The 18,420-nt window shown below is 40.2% G+C and overlaps 1 protein-coding gene across 3 annotated transcripts in view; it reads left to right on the forward strand.

Annotated features, from left to right (window-relative positions):
• Positions 1-17,348, forward strand: part of Slx4ip (SLX4 interacting protein) — a 165,331-nt gene extending 147,983 nt beyond the window's left edge. For 2 of the 3 annotated variants that reach the window (XM_031372044.1, XM_031372043.1), the window contains exons 7-8: positions 12,022-12,122; positions 13,360-17,348. In XM_031372044.1, the coding sequence (XP_031227904.1) occupies positions 12,022-12,122; positions 13,360-14,095 (837 nt within the window). In that variant the 3' untranslated portion in view covers positions 14,096-17,348. The remainder of the gene's footprint in view (positions 1-12,021; positions 12,123-13,359) is intronic. The other variant, XM_031372045.1, reaches the window with a different exon arrangement.
• Positions 17,349-18,420: the final 1,072 nt, after the last annotated feature.

An 18,420-nucleotide genomic window follows, 5' to 3' on the forward strand; every position in this document is an offset into this window, starting at 1 on the left:
TCATAGCCTAGAAGCTGTGTATTTAGAGATTAAATCCCAGAATTTAGACTTCCGCTCTTTGTTTTAAAGCTTCAATGTGTCAAAGTCTGAGATCCAATCAGAAATAAGAAAATGACACGTGATATTAATGCTGCCTAAAAGCAAATCCATGCACTAAGATATTGGGGGATTTCCATCTTCTCCTTCATCTGAGTTGTGGCTAAACTATGAAAATAGTGTCAAGCATGTGAGTGATACACATGTGTGCTCGCGCGCACACCAGGGCAGGGTCCACTCGGTACCACAGACTATATGGAAGGATTGCTAAGAGGTCCAGGAAATCAACATTTAAACACTAAGTTCAGTGTATCTCCTAAGCCAGGCTATTGTTTAAAACAAACAAACCTTCTCTTTTGTGAATGTAATATTGACATAAATATTAGTATCAAGCAATAAACTACTATAGGTTGAATTATATTTAGCATAGGTCTTATACTCTTCAGCTGTGCACAGTCCAACCTCTGCTGGCCTTATGAAAGAGAAAGTGTCACATTATCTCAAAAAGCCTTTCTCACATGGAATTTCTGTCAAGAAAAAAAAAGGATAAAAATACACTAAATAAGAATTATAATGTGATTTTTACACAAAGTAGGGTTTTTTTATGTAACAACAATCTTGTAGACTCTAGTCATTTTATTATAGGGAAAATAAACAAGTTATAAGAAAACATTTTAGGCCTTATGTTTTTTAAAACAGAAGCACAAGTTTAAAAAAAAAAATAAAAGAAATGTACTACATAAAAATTTGAGTGTACTATCTAACTTTTATGCCCTGTGAGGGGCTAAGTAGTCTGTGACGTTTCCAAGTTTTGTATGAAGTATCAGACTTTAAGAAGAAGCCATTCTTGCCTCTGTTTATACTTAGGATTTATGATAAATTACATGGAACTGTCAAGACATTTCTGCAACACTTGGGAAAGGACTTGAGTTTGGAAGAAAGGCTCTTTCTTTACTAGTTCTCACTTTCTAATAGTCCAAACTTGGTTATTCCTTAGCAGGTAGTTATCAAAATCCTGGATGTTCATTGCATCAAAAGATTAAATACAAATATGCACAAGGAAAGTGAAAATTACCTTTGACTCTCAGCCCAAAATAATCGTTGTTACTAACCTAATCTTTATTGTTACTTCAGCCTTAATAACTAAGGTAAATGGATATTTATTTTAGCTAGGATCCTGTTTATTTATATTAGTTCATTTCTGCTTTCCTATTGATATTCTTTTGATGTTATATTTCTACTTATTATATAAAATATTCTTATCAAGTAACAGACGACTGCCTGTCTGGCCTCAGTTGAAGATGATGCACTGATTCCTCAAGAGACTTGAGGCCTCAGGGAGCGGGGGAGCATCCTGTCCAGGACAGAGGGGAGGAAGAGCAGAATGAGGAACTTTGGGAGGGGGCAAGGGCTGGATAAAAGAAAAACAAACAAACAAGAGTATTTCTTAGTGAGCTTATCATTTGTCTTTCAAGTATATATCATTGATACGTGGCAGCAGTCTGTATCTTTTCCATATTGATTTTTTTGTTAAACTAATAAAACTTTATTTTAAAATATACAACTCAGTATTGACATTTTTTAAGTAATTAAAATAATTTATAACCATTAAATGCCTCTTAAATATGCATGATATCTTCTGAAGCTAAAAGTAATATGCATTCAACCAGTTTTTAAAATCTATTTGGAGCATTAAACATGCTAGAAGTAGAAAAAGTCTCTATGAAAGGGACAAGTTCCTTATTAGACAGAAATCATTCCATCTCCAAGGGAGAATATGCAGCATAACTGTGGCTTCGTAGAACAAATTGGGTAGTATTCCTTCTGTTTCTATTTTTGTGAGATAGTTTGAAGACAATTGGTATTAGGTCTTCATTGAAGGTCTGATAGATTCACTAAACCCATCTGGTCCTGGCCCTTTTTTTTTTTTTTTTTTTTTTTTTTTTTTTTAATGACTGCTTATATTTCTTTAGGGGTTATGGGACTGTTTAGATGGTTTATCTGATCCTTATTTAGTAGGTATTTGGTATCTGTCTAGAAATTTGCTCATTTCATCCAGGTTTTCTAGTTATGTTGAATATAGGCTTTTATAGTAGGATCTGATGATTTTTTGAATTTCCTCAGTTTTTGTTGTTATATCTCCCTTTTCATTACTGATTTTGTTAATTTGGATATTGTTTCTGTGCGCTCTGGTTAGTCTGGCTAAGGGTTTATCTATCTTGTCGATTTTCTCAAAGAACCAGCTCCTGGTTTTGTTGACTCTTTGTATAGTTCTTTTTGTTTCTACTTTGTTGATTTCAGCCCTGAGTTTGATTATTTGTGCCATCTACTCCTCTTGGGTGTATTTGCTTTTTTTTTTGTTCTAGAGCTTTCAGGTGTGCTGCTAAGCTATTAGTGTATGCTCTCTCCAGTTTCCTTTTGGAGGCACTCAGAGCTATGAACATGGTTTTTGTTGACTCGTTTTTCTAGACTATGACACAGAAAATTAAGAAAATATATTTCTTAGCTGAGATCATTTTTAAAGATTAAATATTGCATACTCATTATAGTAATCTGAGATCTTATTCTTCTTTCTTAATAATAAAAGTCTCACAAATTTTAAATAGTATTGCAAATGACATATGTTGTATTTCACTACCTGAAGGTAACCTGCCCACTACTGAATTAAAAAAGACTCTAAGATTAATAATTAGCTAAGGTAATAGAAAATGACATATCTGGCCCTCTAATCCTTGTTTTGCATAATGTTGCTTCTATGTTCAGAGACATGAAATTTGTTTCAGGGACCAATTATACTACCGATAAATTAGGAAAAGCATAGTGTGGAATAGAACAGAAGAAAGGGTTTTGGACTTAATATAAAGACCTGGCCTTAACCACTGCATCCCCCCATCACTTGCTGGCAAACCTCAAACACAGCATTTGGCCTTCAGAAACCAGCCTCTGACTTGGTCCACAGAGGTAAATGTGATATGCTACAATACATGCCTTGCTAAATTTTCCTACCAGTCAAGTGAAATAATAAATATTAACGTGGCTTATAAATGCTGAAGCACTTGTGTATACTAATTATTATCACCATCATTTCCTTTTTCCCCAGAGAAGAGTTTGTATAAATGCCACACTGCTAGATTAGTGAATGATCATATGTCTTCTTCGTGGTCTAGACTTGAGAGTAATACTTGGTAATTCCCATCTGCACATAATATTCTCCCAAGAAGTTAGGCCCTTTTTTGTGTGTGCTTCTACTTAATCTCAGCTGTATTTTGCAACTACACAAACTGCAAAAGGCTAAGTGATAAGCCCCTATGTGGCCAGCTGTCCTGGGCACTCTATTGACCAGTTGCAGAGACTATCCAGCTAAGCACCTAGGAACTACAGCAGCTGTCAGTAGATTCCTGCTGGGATGACAGTCTGGAGGGTAAAGCCAGTCCTTTCTCTAAAGTCTTAGGGGTTGGAAGATAGCAGACTTTTCAGGCCTAAATTTCTAGGAGTCTGTGTACCACAGAATATCCACAGTGACAGCATAGGTAAAATCCAGTGTGTGAATGGGGTTGTATTTGGAAAATACATTAATAAATAGATGATTTAGAATCCATACTCATTTTCCTAAGGAAATGATATCATGATAGGGATGAGGTTCCCAGACAATTCCAAAAAAGCTGTTCCTATCAGGAGATATGAGTCTTGGAAAGAGGGACCCTGATTGTGGTCAAGGAAAATAGCAAGAGCTATTTCTTCCATAACCCTAGGCAGAGGGCCAGCTCTAGAAAGAAATTTGAAATAAGATAAGATGACTGTGATGTCTTTTTCTGGCCTTTTTTGCCACTTTCCCACTAATATCCAGGCTTCTTTTAGCTGTCTTTTAGATAGCCCTACTACCTGCATGTGTGGAACACATCATACCTACCACTCTCCTCTCCGTTCCTGTCCAATCTTGACTTAACCACATGAGAAATCACAGCAGCCTGCACCCTGAATGAAGGGTTGTAGAGGAGGTACTTTTTAACAAGGGGACCATGGAGATAAGCCAGGTTTCCCTAAGGTAACTCACAGTGTATTTTAATATTTATCTGATCAAAGTTAAGTGAATTTCATATATAACTCTAATTGTGGTCAGTAGGTCCCTGTGACAGCTACAGACCCAAATCTATATATTCTTTAAAATACCATGTTTTGTCATACTTGTCTGCACCAGAGACTCAACAGTAGCCTCAGGTTGGTCAAGATTGATTTTTAGGTTCTCGAGGGGAGGTGAATGTAAACTGGAAAGTCCCTGTGAAGTGTATACTTCCTACATGATAACTTCCTTGATTTTTTTTACAAATACAACCTTTAGGGCTACATTCTTTGCAGCAAATTACAGGTATTTCCCTTGATTTGTATATAACAGTTTCTTGGTCACACTTCAAAGGGAAGAATTTTTTTTTCTTTTTTCTCTCTTTCTTAAGACAGGATCTCATGTATCCTAGGCTGGCCTCAGACTCACTGTGTAGCAGAGAATAATCTTGATCTCCCAGCCCTGCTGCTTCCTTCTCCTCAGAGCTGGGTTTCCCATGTGTACCCCCACGGCCAGATTGTATAGTACTGGGGCACGAACCTAGGGCTTCATGAGTACTTAGGAAGCACTTGCCTAAAGTGAGCTACATACTCAGCCCTACAAAGAAAATGTTAAATTACTTTAAAGGAAAAATCCATAGTATTTGTGTCTATGGATCCAGCACAGTCCACAAGCCTGGTTCTCGCTCCCCTTGAGATCCACCCTTTCACTGAAGTAGAAAAGGGAAAGGCCTAGAGGGACATCACAGAACCTTTGAAATGAAGAAGGGCAGCCCACTTAACAGCTGCTGCTCCCTGTCCCTCCTGCTTTGCCTAAAGTAACACAGCACACATCTGCTTCCATTGTCCTTAGGAAAAAAAACGACATCAGCCCTGCAGTCATCAGATGCCACCTCCTTTTATGTCTTGCTTCCATTCCTTTGAGTTTATACTGATACTGAGAGTATACCAACTATGTCTTTCCTTTTGTTATGATCCTGTTCCATCTGTTTCCCCCTTTTATTTTTTAACTTATTAATAGATAAGAAAATATTAGAAATGAACTTTGGAGGGTACTTCCTCCTCCATGCTAGAACCCCATGTGTGGCATGGCCACACCACACTGTGGTCTGAGATGGTGTATTCTCATGTAGGAGCCTCATTTCAGCTGCCTCTCTCTAACCACTTCAGCCTTCCATACTGTGTCACACTTCAGAACATCGTTGTACCTGAAAACCAGTGGCACTGCACTAAAGTAATAGATACGTTAATGCTTTCAGCTTTATACGTTAATACTGTTCCCTAAATAAACAGGTATGATGTATTAAACTTTTACTCAGCTCTTATTGTTTATAGAAAGTGTTGCTGGCAGAGTGCAGGGGCCTGGCACCTACAATAACTTATAAAGTACAACCAACTAAGAAGAGAAGATTCTGTGAATCTTGAAACTTTTCGTTTTTAACAGATGGGCAGGGCAACTGCAAATAGCATAGGGGAAGGAACTTTTTACTGATGTCCCTGACAACTCTAAACTTTAAGTGCAGCTTGATCAGAGACAGAGTATTCTGAAAACTCAGTTTCTCACTACTGTTAGTTCTGCCAGCCTCTGTGCTGGCTCTGTTCTCTGCCTGTATATGGTGCTTGATCCTGGCATCTCTAGGCCTTTTCTTCCCAGGGGGAAAATGAACAGACTTCTACCCAAGGCAGCTGTGCCGGCTAGTTTTATATCAACTTGACACAAGCTGGAGTCATTTTAGAAGAGAAAACCTTAAAGAGAAAATGCTTCCACCCAGTTGGCCTGTGGAAAGCCTGTGGTGCATTTTCTTAATTGATGATCAATGTGATACAACCCACCTTGCTCTGGGCAGTGCCACCTCTCGGCTGGTGGTCCTGGATGGTGTAAGAAAGCTGGGTGAGGAAGCCCCAAGGAGCGCAGCAGTAAGCAGCATTCCTCCCTGGCCTCCTCAGTACCTGCTCTGACTTCCTAATGGGCTAGGATACAGAAATTTAAGATGAACTAAACCCTTTCCTCCCAGGCTGCTCTGGTCAAGATGTTTTAGTGAAGCAACAGAAACCCTAACTAAGACAACAACCATGGCTTTTTTAAAAAAACAGGAAAAGAAATTGATGCTCAACAAAGACAAATTAGTTTTCCAAATCTCTTACCCAGATGGTGACTAGAAGGGACTGATGCAAAGGACTTTTGATTCAGAGTTACCTAGTTACCTATCTACCTCTCCGTCCCATGATGACAGCAAATGATGTGTAGGCCACTCTGCAGAGAAGAGAACCACTGCCTAGGGCGGCCATATGGATAAAATGTCGGGAAAAGGACTTTGCCAATTATGAATTTCTTTAGGTATAGAAAGCATCTTTTCCTTTTCATAAACTGTAGGATTTGTGAATACATCACATTTATTATTTGTTGTTTGTTTTAAGCAACAATGTCAAGAAAAATAGTGCCAACACTTCCTAGTTTCCAAAGTATGCTTCATCTACCTCTCCATACTTAAAAGCAAAAATGAAAGCAGGCCATTGGGGTTGTAAAACTGGCCCTGGGACAAGCCAGTGCTGAGTGTGAGTCCCTGGGCTATGCCATCAGTCAGCTTTGTGCTCTCTGCCACTTTCTTTGCTGATAAACCCTACACAGATCATCTTAGCAGATCATGAGAAATGAGGATCAGTGACTTTGAGTATACCTCATAATACTTGGTGAATTACCTGCTTTTAAAATATAGTTTAGCTATTATTTTAACTTGGAGTGAATAAAACACAGTGAGAAGAAGACACCTTTCTATGAGAAACTGGATTCAGTTCTCAAAAGATGATGATGATGATCATGGTGATAAAAACATATTACTGTAGTAAATACTCCTCTGGAAGGAAACATTAGACTGTCCTCATGTGACAAATTTTAAAGTCTTGTGAACAGCAGTTAAGTGATCTAGTCCTTGTACAGGGTTTAGTCAAGGTTGTAAGAGATACCAAGAATACCATTCAGCAAGGAGTAGACTATATGTGACCAAGGGTTTGACCTGGCCCCCCACATCTCACCCCAGTTCCAACGTCAACTAATATTGAAGTCCCACTGTCTCTAAGGAAATGCTGGATAATCAGCTACAGAGCTTTCCCAGGAGAAGCTACATTTGTCATCCAGTCCTTGGCATTGCCACTTCATGCTGTTTGCTTAGTTCCTGACCACCAACACCCAACCCTGAGCAGTGGTAACAGTAACGAAACCTGCTTCACTAGACTGTGTTGGGAGTAACATTGGCATGCATCTCCATTTCTCTGCTTTTCCTTAATGAAAAATGCTTCCAAAGCATTTCTGGCCAGTGTGGTTCGCATTGACTGAATTCTGCCTGTAAGCATTTGAAAGGCAAGTCGAAAATTATACACTGTATGAAGTCTGTACGTATGCCTGACTGCCATAAACTCATTGTATAAATATGGCTCAATATTTTTATATTGATTACATGTTATAATATTTTATAGATGCTGTTAAGTAATACATATTGAAATTTAATTTCACCAGTTTCCTTTTACTTCTTCAATGGACTATCAAAAATTTCAGTTACTTGTCCAGGTCCTGTTATGTTTGTACTAGAGAGTTCTGGGTCTATTATCATCTCGATTTCCCTCCACCTGTGGTAGGTGCTTAAGGCTCTGCTCTCACCCACAACAGCTACTTCCTGTCCAGGTCATTTCATCTTTGCTGTGATCTAAGGGCCTGTGTTTTCCTCTTAGCAGCACATCCACTCATGTTTTATTTCTCTTCTTTTCTTCCCTTTGGGGGCACAATGGTTCTCTTTCCTTACCGGTGGTTCCTTTGTCTGCTTTTCTGCATCTTCAACATCTTTTCATGTACCTTTTCTATCCAAACTCATTCCCCTGTAGATCTCTGAGTGGCTTTGGACACCATATGGAAGGATTTCCCCAGTTTGCATTGGCAGCTGAAGAACAGAACTGTATTTTGATGAATTGTGAGCTGAGACATGCAAGAATAAGGACCAGTGGCTTTTCTGTGTAGGGAGAGTCTGATCTCTGCTTCCAAGTTGGTACTTTACTGCTACATCATCTGAGAGGGGAGGGAACACGTCATCATGTAATGAAAGACAGAAAGGCCAGCATGAACTTCCTCTGTAGATCTCTCTAAGAGAACCTGATGTCACTCATGAGAACAAAACTTCACAACTTAAATCACCTCTTAACATTGACATTGGCAATAGCTGAATTTGGGGAGTAGGGGTGGGACACACAAACCATGTTGTATATGTTTGTTTATTTCTCCTGTTAACAGAAGCTCCATGAGACAAGACCTTTTCCTATTGGTGTACATCTTTTCACTAAGGGCTCCAGGCTCTGTCTGCCGGAGTTTAGTGATACCTGATTGGGTCATTCTGCTAGATTCTGCTCAGTTACCAGCACCATGTATTTTTAAAGCACTTCACTAATTCTGCTGGGTATAAGAATCACTGGGGATCTTGCCTAAAATATACCTTCCCTGACCCCAGCACCTAGGGATACAAATGCAGTAGATTCTGGGTGGAATCTGTAACATTTCTTAACAAGCTCCCAAGGTGATTTTGCTGGATAACACTAGCACACTTTGCAAATCTTGTCTATCTCATTGCACAGGTTAAGTTAATTTCTCTATTGCTTTTGTGCTCGAATGTTGTTTCATGTATATCAGCAGAGTGTGAATCACCTGGGAACCTAAATATAGCTCTCTTAGCCCCACCTCAGACCTTGTGAATCAGAACTTCCATGAAATGAGGCCTAGGATTCTTTTCAAAGTGGGGGAGGGGCCTGCCTTGGCACCTCTGCTGCAGCTGCTCTTCTGCTTGAGTCCATGCTGGTCTTACAGACTCTCTAAGGAGGGCCTAACTCAAAAGCAAACCCCTTTCCGCATTTACCCCACAGTGTTCAAAATTGCTGTTCAGTGAGTCAGGTAAGCATGGGGTGAATGCCGAGAGGTTCCTCACAGTTTCCAGGTGCTCTCATAGCTTGAATATTGACCATTAATTCAAGGACATTTCAAACCTGTGTGTAACAAGTGTGGCCAGCTGTTGACCTTGTTTTGATGGGGATGCCCTCCCTTTCAGGAACTGAATGTTCCCCAGATCCGAGCAGACAACACGGTATATGTCCTTCCTCATTGCATTTTCACACTTTGCCTGCTCAACCTTCCTTTGGATCTGTATTATAGGACATGCTTGGACTGCCTTCACCGGTTTCCAGATAGTTAGTGAGAGGCCTGACCCCTTGCCCTAGGACCTACCTGGACTGCACAAGTAACTGACGGCAGGGTACTCCCAGTTAGACTTGTGGAGGCAGTAGCTTGTCCTGCTTCTCTTGTGATACTTGCTCAGATAGAAAGATGTATATGCAGAACCCAAAATTGAAACAAAAAGAAGTAGTAGGAATTGGTTAAGTGGTTAGGAATAGAGTGTGCCAAGAAATGCTACTCGGAGAATTTGTCCTTGGCCTAGATGGCCAGCCAGCTTTCAGGTTGTGAAGCTCCCTCCTGCTTAGTCTACTTCCTAAGTACCTGACCTCCGTAGTATGCCTTCTCTGAACCAAGAGTTAAATGCTTGCTAGCCTCTTTGAATACGATAGATTTGTCTGAATTCTTTGCAGCTCAATGCTCAGGCAGAATCTAAGGAGTAGTGGTATCAGCCCTGCATGCTCCAGCAGCAGTGCGGCCAGACTGGTGTGCTCCATCTGTTTGCATCTTGGAGTCTTGTCTATGGATAAGCGGCAGATTTCATTTTTATGCCAGATTAGAAAAGCAGTAATCAGGAGAAAATCCCTTTGGGAAGTCATATTCCCAGGTGATGGCTGCTTCTTTAGGATAGTGAGTTAAGGGGACAGCCCTAGAGACCACAAGCTGTGATTTAGTAACAAAGGGATGTGAACTGACCCTAGAAATGTTTGAGCAAGAGAGGTCTAATGAGTCTGGACAGTTCAAGGACTGAGGAAGAAGAATAATCTTTTTTTTTCCTGCCCACCCAGTCTTCATACAAATGTAAATGTGCCTCCTTCAACAAATTGCCAAATGTGGTTTTAATTTAAAGACCAGCCTTGCTGAGTGTGTACGAGAGAGAGAGAGAGAGAGAGAGAGAGAGAGAGAGAGAGAGAGAGTTCTCTCTCTCCCTGCGTTCCCCTTTCTTACTCCATCTTGTCTCCCTCTCTCTTCCCCTTTTCTCCCCCATTCTTTCTTTTTTATGAAGTCACAGGTTTTATACTTCTGAACTGGACATCCCCGCCGCTGCACCCCCCCACACACACACACACACTTTTCTTCCAAAGACATCCCTGACCCCGTTGTTGGAGGACTTTAAGACAAGAATAGACTGCTGTATTTCTTAAAGACATTTTTTTTTGAAGTTCCCAGAGGAAATACATGTGCTTTTTAGACATAACTAAGTCAGTGGCTGAATCCACACTGAGATTGAGATTTTAAGAGCCTGTCGCTATCGCTGTACCACACTTGATACAGTGGATGCAGAACCCATTGTTGTTATTTATGACCCTGTCTGCCTTCCATTGTGGGCTTCTTCCAGCCTTGGGGAATTTACATCATTCCTAATAGCAAAAGGCTTTCTGGTTCCCACAGAGTTGTTCAAAGCCTGACTCATGCTCCTTATGTTAATTGTTCAGCTCTGAAAATACAGCATTTACAGGGTGTGGCTGTGAGGGGAAATCGACTGTATTTACAGGGCATGCAGGACATGTTTAGAAGTGTTTCACACATAAATCTCCATCTCTCCCAATCTCTCTCAGTCTCCCCTCTTTGCCTCCCTCCTCTGACTTAACTTGAAGTATTCTTTTTCTAAAAATTAATTTTAGGAAACAACAAACAAAAATGACATATTACAATACAGTATAATCCAATAAAGCCAGTTATACTTTGTTCACTGACCATTACAACCAATTCAGGTTACAAGTGGACATGCCTTTGAAAGGTCCTAGCCCAGGTCTGAAGCCACAGTCATGGCTGAGAGTTCATGGACTCTACAAACTAGTATTGTGAGGTCCAATTAAACCAAGGCTTTGGAGATACACTGGAATAATACATTTGGCTGCCATCTTCCAGAATCTCAGGGACTGTCACTACTGATCCCTTATGAAAGCCTACTTTAAACAAAGACCTATTGATAGGTACCAAACTGTTCCTCGTGGGTCACAACATTTCATAGGAATTTGACCTGGAAGAATGCTTAGTATCCTAGACAACAAGAGCTGATAACACCTTATCTGCACCATCAGCTTCTAACCTAAGGGATGAAATTCCAAAAACATTACATGGGTCAGCTCTGGCAAAGATTGGCAGACTTTTAAATTTTGTAGTTACCTCTTTATGAAGCTTCATGGTTATGTTTTTTAAAGGCAGATAATCTGTATAAAACCATAGCTGTGACTACTATAAAAAGGCAAAGACTGTTAGGTTCTTTTGTTTGTTTGGTAAGCAAGATTGAAAAACTCCATTTTAAAAACATACCAGTATTAAAAAGTTTAAGTTGATACTGTTTTAATGTTAGCAGAGGCTATATTGGTAAATAAGGGAAATATGGAGAAAATCTCAGGATTGTCAGGATGCCGGCACTGACTTCTCACAACCATGCTGCCACTGGCTCAGGGACTCTGCTCTCTGGGGTTTGGAGCCACAGAGATACCAGATATTGTTCTAGATGGCTTGGGATCCGCAGTTTTACATTATGGTTTTGAATGGTACATATTAGTGCATGAATGGAGTAGACAAGAATACAAAAGCACTTGTGACCCACCCCAAAAAATACCCAAGTGAAAGCAGTTGAAAAAGCCAAGCACAGCAGTCTCTTTTATTTAATATTTACAAAATAAAGCTGTTCATCTGAGCCTTCCTCGTGTAACTGTTTTCAACTAATAGACTCATGTTTGAATCTTTGTTATCTTTTGGAGTAGACAAAAAAAGCCTTCCATGGACTGTCTGATTATTTTGCTGAGTGTGCAAAGAGTTCCCCTTCTCCTGGTACAAAGCTCAAGAGGAACGCTCTGAAGGAAATGTAGGTCCAGCATGTTTCCTGTGTCTCATTTTCTGACTGCCTGCATGGATAGTTGTATCACTAGAAGAGTCTGTCACTTAATGACAGTGCATATGAAACCTAATCAGAAGCCCCTCTCTCATTGGTTGTACCCACAGCCATTTATTAATACATGTCCTTCCCACCTTCCTGTTGCTCTTGCTTTCTGGACAGTGGGAATAGACTCCTTGCTTCACAGGTGTGTTGCAAGAAGTGATTAATTACAAGCTCTTTGAAGATGAAAAGCACCTACTGGTGGTGTGTTTCACACAGCTCTTGAGGCAACTGCAGACAGACCTAAAAACTACATTCCTTTTGTAAGATGCTTGTTCCGACTTTAATGTAATTATAACAGCCCTTGGGCCCCTTACAGCAACATATTTATGGTTTTTTCCACAAAGCTTAGCCAAAGTAAATATTCCAGCTTCAACACTTGAATTTAGTGGTTGAAGAAGTTTCTTGCTATTTGTAAATGTATTGTTGTCAACTCTTTGCCAAAATTAAGGGCTTAAGTCTCTCAGTTTCTTGTGAAGTTTCTGTCCTTCCCTGGAAGCTTGTTTTATAGTTAAGTAAAGTTTGTCTTACTTATTGTATATCCTGTGGAAGAGGAAGGTTAGATGATAGATAGATAGATAGATAGATAGATAGATAGATAGATAGATAGAGATAGATATAGATAGATAGAGATAGATAGATAGATAGATAGATAGATAGATAGATAGATAGATAGATAGAAGCCAGCACCTGCTGTGTGCTTAAAATGTCATGAGGGAATTTTTAGATTAGTATTTACTTACAAATAGAAAATGTATGTATGCATATTTTTGCACATGCATGGGTATGCACAAACATACTGTGTTTTGGATGTACCTAAGCATTTCCTCCTACAAAAAGTCAGTATATCAACCCCAGGCAGTATTTGCCTCTAACATCTAAAAATGGATACCTCTTTACTTTGATTAAAATGATTCATTGTGATTCCACTGATGAATCAAATAAAATAATCAAAATTCAGAACATATCCTAGTTTAGTGGACAATGTGGATGTTATTACTTAATACAATCAGTATTCACCATACACTTTGAGGATTTTCTGGATATGCCAGGGTGCTGAGAAGCCAGCTGGTACATGCCTTGTTCTTAGGAATAACACCCTGGGAGTGGGGGGTTGGAGGATTGCAGACCTCATATGCTCTACAATCTTTCTTGTCTGTTTCAGTGTGAGAAGAACTGAATCAAAAGGCACTGATGTGAGCAAACCACCGCCCAGCGGGAACCTCGTGGGAAGATCTAGTGACTCAGTTATTACTGCAGTACCACAGACAAGGGATGCCTCAGCCATTCTCCTGTCAGAATCTGTGGGTCAAGCACAAGATGACATAAGAGCAGCCAAGAGCCACCAGGAGCTTCCTGTTCAAAAGCTGGAAAATGTTTCTCAGACTCAGCCAGGAGACACTCACAGCCAGCAGCAACTTCATCCTGGGGAGTGGTTAAAGATGGGGCTTCTAAGCAGGAGCCCTGTGTACAACTATGAGTCAGCATCACCAGGTCCAAAGCAAAGTCCGAGAGCAGCCAAGACACAGCAGAAACGCAGGAATTGTGGCTCTGTGGAAGACGCTGACCACCGCAGGAGAGTTTCTCTTGGAAGTGAAGGATTAGTCCCTGAGGACCAGGCAGGGGAAAGGAGCACAGCTGGCAGGGTTTTGCCAGCCTTAGAGTTGTCAGATCCTGGGTTGCTTTTGAAACAAGATTTGGCAAAAGCCACAGCTAAGGAAGAGTTACATGCTTTGGAAAATCTCTCCTCCAGACATCTTATGACAAACAACCCAAGGCAGGCACAGCAAACCAGTTCAGCTGCAATTACTGAAAGATTAGCTACAGTTCAGGGCGGCCCCAGCAAGAAAAGAAAGAAATTGCAAAGTTACAGCAGAGGATGTAGTAGCAAGAAAAACTGAGTATACAGTACCTGGGGTACTGGAAGAAATTAGGGCAGTTACTTTAAATAAAGAGATAGTTAGGACCTGGAGTTATGTCTCAGCTTTTAAGAGCACTTAGTGCTCTTGCAGAGGACCCAGGTTAGGTTCCAAGCACAAGGTGACTCACAACCATCTTCACTCCAGATCCAGAAGACCCAACACCCTCTTTGACCTCCATGAGCACCAGGCATGCCCATGGTAGGCATATATACCAGGCAAAACACACATACACGTAAATCTTTTTGTAAAACTGTTTGTGTTGGAATTGGCCTTCACAGTCACCTCCTAGAGGCTGTTTTCCTAACAGGCTTGTTACTGTCTCATCATATTTATAACTGTCTCCAGAAAATACTGTGTTGACAAAGAGCCATCCACTGGTCAAGGAGTAAACTATGTATCTAGGACCCCAAGGAGAAATCAGTAATGTTGGTGGCCTTCTCACCCCATCACTATGAAGACCTCCTGATGGAAGACAGAGAGAGAGAGAAAGAGAGAGAGAGAGAGAGAGAGAGAGAACAAACCAGGTACTGTGGGCCAGTTCTTGGGCTGCAGTTCTCTTACTCCTCAAACTGAGTAGCTGACCATTAAGAGTTTAAGTCAGCAGTGTCAGCATGTGGTTCTGTGAAGAATGCAGGTATTGGGGTCTCAGACTTATGGAATGAGGAACTGTGATTCTGAAATAGACTACAGTTGAAAACAGTTCCCTAGAACTGACTTCCTACAGCCTAGTTACCATGGCTCCCATCAGCTGGGCCAACCTGTGAAAATGTACACCCCTGTACTTCCTTCAGATTTGTAAAGTATTTAGATTGGATTTGGTGTGTGAGTCACTTTGTTCCCAGGTTCTACTATAGGACGGACACAATGCCTAGAGGGCTGTTCCATCTGTAGTTGCCAGAAATGTAGAGGTGATTCAGCTCAATCTTAGGTGAGGACATGGGAGAGGTGTGTCCTATGCAGCATAAGTTTGACCCTGTCCCTGTTCACACCTCCCATATTCTGGTTACATTGAAGACAGACCAGAATCCAAACGGAGGGCAATGGCCATTCCAGCTCCCAATTTGGAAAATTTCCCAGGGTATTTAAATGTTCTATTCAGCTGTGTAGCCAACTCTCAAGAAAGACAGGAAGCCAAAGTTGTCAACCTGGACGTTTCATCTGGTCACTTCAACCTCAAAGGACCAGAAACTACTTGCTGCTGGTATTTCTTTCCTTTCCCACCTAGTGTTTTGTTTTCTTGAGAGCTGATTCTAAGATGCTGAGTCCTCAATGGAAACATGAGTAGTCACCATTGTACACTAAGAAGCAGCTCACTCAGAGCACAGAGGGTGCTTCCCTCTCCAGAGCGAAGATACTATGACCTGGAGCAGACGGGATTTTAATTGTTTAATGGCTAAGGTCATATTTTGTACTTAATTGTACGTACAAAGGATGTGCTTTCAAGAAATGTTTTACTTTCAAGTCTGTTCTATTATATTATAGGAAATAGTGATTATTGTGACCAATGATTTAAAAAAAATATAGTCTGTTAGGGTTGTAGATAGATGTGGCCTTTGTCACAGCCTTCATGCACAATGGATTTTAACAGGATTAACAGAGCTCTAGGTTCCCACACTCTGCCATATGTTTAAGGAATTTTGCCCTTAATCATTTTCCTTCAGCATGTTTGAAACACCTTTCCATCTCTTGTTTCTTGAATGGTTTTACAATTCTTTGATTATATGGGTAAAGGGGGAAAATTAATCCCAAATGCTTTGTTACTTAATCAGGTAGGACATTAAGTATTGTCTACTGTTGGAAATGGTATGAGTTTTTATATTCTTAATTACTGTAGCAATTTGGCATTTGAAAGTCTAAGACACTGTCAGGCTTGATAGTCAAACCAAGTTCTTCAACCCATTCATCCTCCAAATTAAATTTATATTCAGGTCCCTGTGATTGTGATACTTAGAGGGAATGTTCATCCAGTTCCGTTGGTAACTAAACTCAAGACTTTTCTCATTATCTGAGATGCTAAGCCACCTTCATGTACTGTCAAATGACATTTTAATAGATGAAAGTTGGTTAGGTCTTTTTGTATTTTCTTTCTTTCTCCCTCCTTCCCCAATTTAAAAGCATGGAAAAGCTGGCCTGGTGGGACATGTCTTTAATCCTAGCACTTGGGAGGCAGAGGCAGGTAGATCTCTGATTTGGAGACCAGACTAGTCTACATAATAAGTTAGCAGACAGCCAAAACTACATAGTGAGACCTTGTCTCAAAACAAACAAACAAAACAGTATAGGAATAATCTGTGATTTTTCTTTCATGATTGCTTTCTTTGCCACTGGAGGTTAACTCACCAAGATATGCATATGACTTGTGAAGTGTAAAAAGGCACTTGGGGCTGGAACAGCTACGGAGTGTTGTTCCTTATTTCATTCTGAAGAAGTATAGAAATGTATTTAAGTTTTAAAAAAAAAGAACAAGACTCATGGGCCATTGATGAAGGGGGTGTTCTGCATGTGCAGTGACCCCTAAGACACCAATAAGAAAAAAAAAAAGACACAAAAAGTCACTGTATTTTGATGTTGGAAGAATCTAGTTTATCTCTGGATGGACGACCTTCTCAAAATGTGTATCTTGGTGGTGAAGATGGGGTCACAGTATAATTGTTTTATGTTTGATGGCATGTTTTGATTTCAGCAGAGATTATACCTCTCATTGGCCTTTGACTTCAGAAAAAGCCCCGACTAGGGCAGACACATAGGGAAGGAAACATTTATGCCCAAGAGAATGACCTAGCATCAGTATCAGCCTTCATGGTTTTTTAAGCTCCTTGGCAGGTCATACTATAATACTTCCACAAAACGGTAGTGAATGGCCCTCTGAATAATAAGCAACTTTTCAGGAGCCAAAACATGCACTGTGCAGCATGCTGGGACTGGAATATGGAAATTGTTTTAATTTCTTCTTTTCTCTTATGAGGAAATCACTGCACTTGGTTTGTCAAGACAAGAGAGTTCATTCCGCTGTATCGAAACAGTGATGAATTGAAACATGTTGGAGCAAGTTTTTTAAAAAAAAATCAAAATTAAACTGGTTTCTCTTAAATAGCTTAAAGCTTTCTACAGTACAAAATAAATTTAGCATTGTAAAATGGAGTTAATTCAAGTAATCACTCAGTACCGAAGTCTAAGCATGTATGTATCATCAGTCTGGCGGTTCCAGGGCATAAATAAATTCTCAGAGAGCTGCTGGATTCCCTCTGATTTGGCTTCTATATATATATTTAACAAGACAGGGAGCAAATATTTATCAATATGTAGCATAACAAAGAGAAATTGGGTGAAGTTTTCTTCTAATTGTGGAGACCCATTCTGCCTGAGCTTAAAGTTTCTCTAGGTAAGTCTCATCCGTTGCACAGTGTCCCCACACTACACTAAAGTTTCCATAGCCATGCTGACCAGAGACTGTGCTTTTGTTTATTGAAGTAAAATCAGTAAAAGCATGCAATTGGCTCCCCAAGGCATCTGACCAGTGCTAATAGGTTGGCAGATTCTCCGAATGAGTTTCCAGGTGGAAATAGACAACTACCATAATCTCCAGGAAAGCTCTGGTCTCTTCACTTAAGTACGTTTAATAGACCGGGTGTCCACAGAATAAACACACTTTCGTAGTGAAAATGTACCTGTTTATGAATAAATATGTGGGGTTTGTGAATTTAAAATAAGTTTATTATGCAATTTGTTTACTTTTCGGGTAGGAGGGTCTCACTATATGCCATAGTTCTAACGCACAATGTAGCCTACACAGACCCCAAAGTCTGGGTCCTTCTGCCTCTGCTAGAAGAGTGTGTGTGTGTGTGTGTGTGTGTGTGTGTGAGAGAGAGAGAGAGAGAGAGAGAGAGAGAGAGAGAGAGAGAGAGAGACAGACAGACAGACAGACTTAAAACTGAATTAAGTTCAAAGAATACATATTCAAAGCATCCTTTTCTGAACATGTTATTTTTTAATTAAGCTCTGCTTGTAAGAATGTCTTTCCTCCCAGGAGCATTTCTTGGGTTTTGGAAATCTTGTTAAGTTAGATAAAGGAACTGTTTGAACCACTGACCCTTAAGATTTAGGTTTTGAGAACCTAATGAGAAACATTAAGATTAAATTTGACCCCTTAAGGGCTGTCTCAACAGTATGAGTTTGTTCCCACTGTGCTCCCAACTGAGTTCCAATAGACCTGGAGGGAGGGGGACACCTTCCAGAGAACCCTGACATTTCCCAAGTGAACTCATTTACATGTTGTGTGAGCATCTAGTCTTTGTTCAAGACTG

The sequence above is a fragment of the Mastomys coucha genome, unplaced genomic scaffold (genome assembly GCF_008632895.1).
Source record: "Mastomys coucha isolate ucsf_1 unplaced genomic scaffold, UCSF_Mcou_1 pScaffold15, whole genome shotgun sequence".
NCBI lineage: Eukaryota > Metazoa > Chordata > Mammalia > Rodentia > Muridae > Mastomys > Mastomys coucha.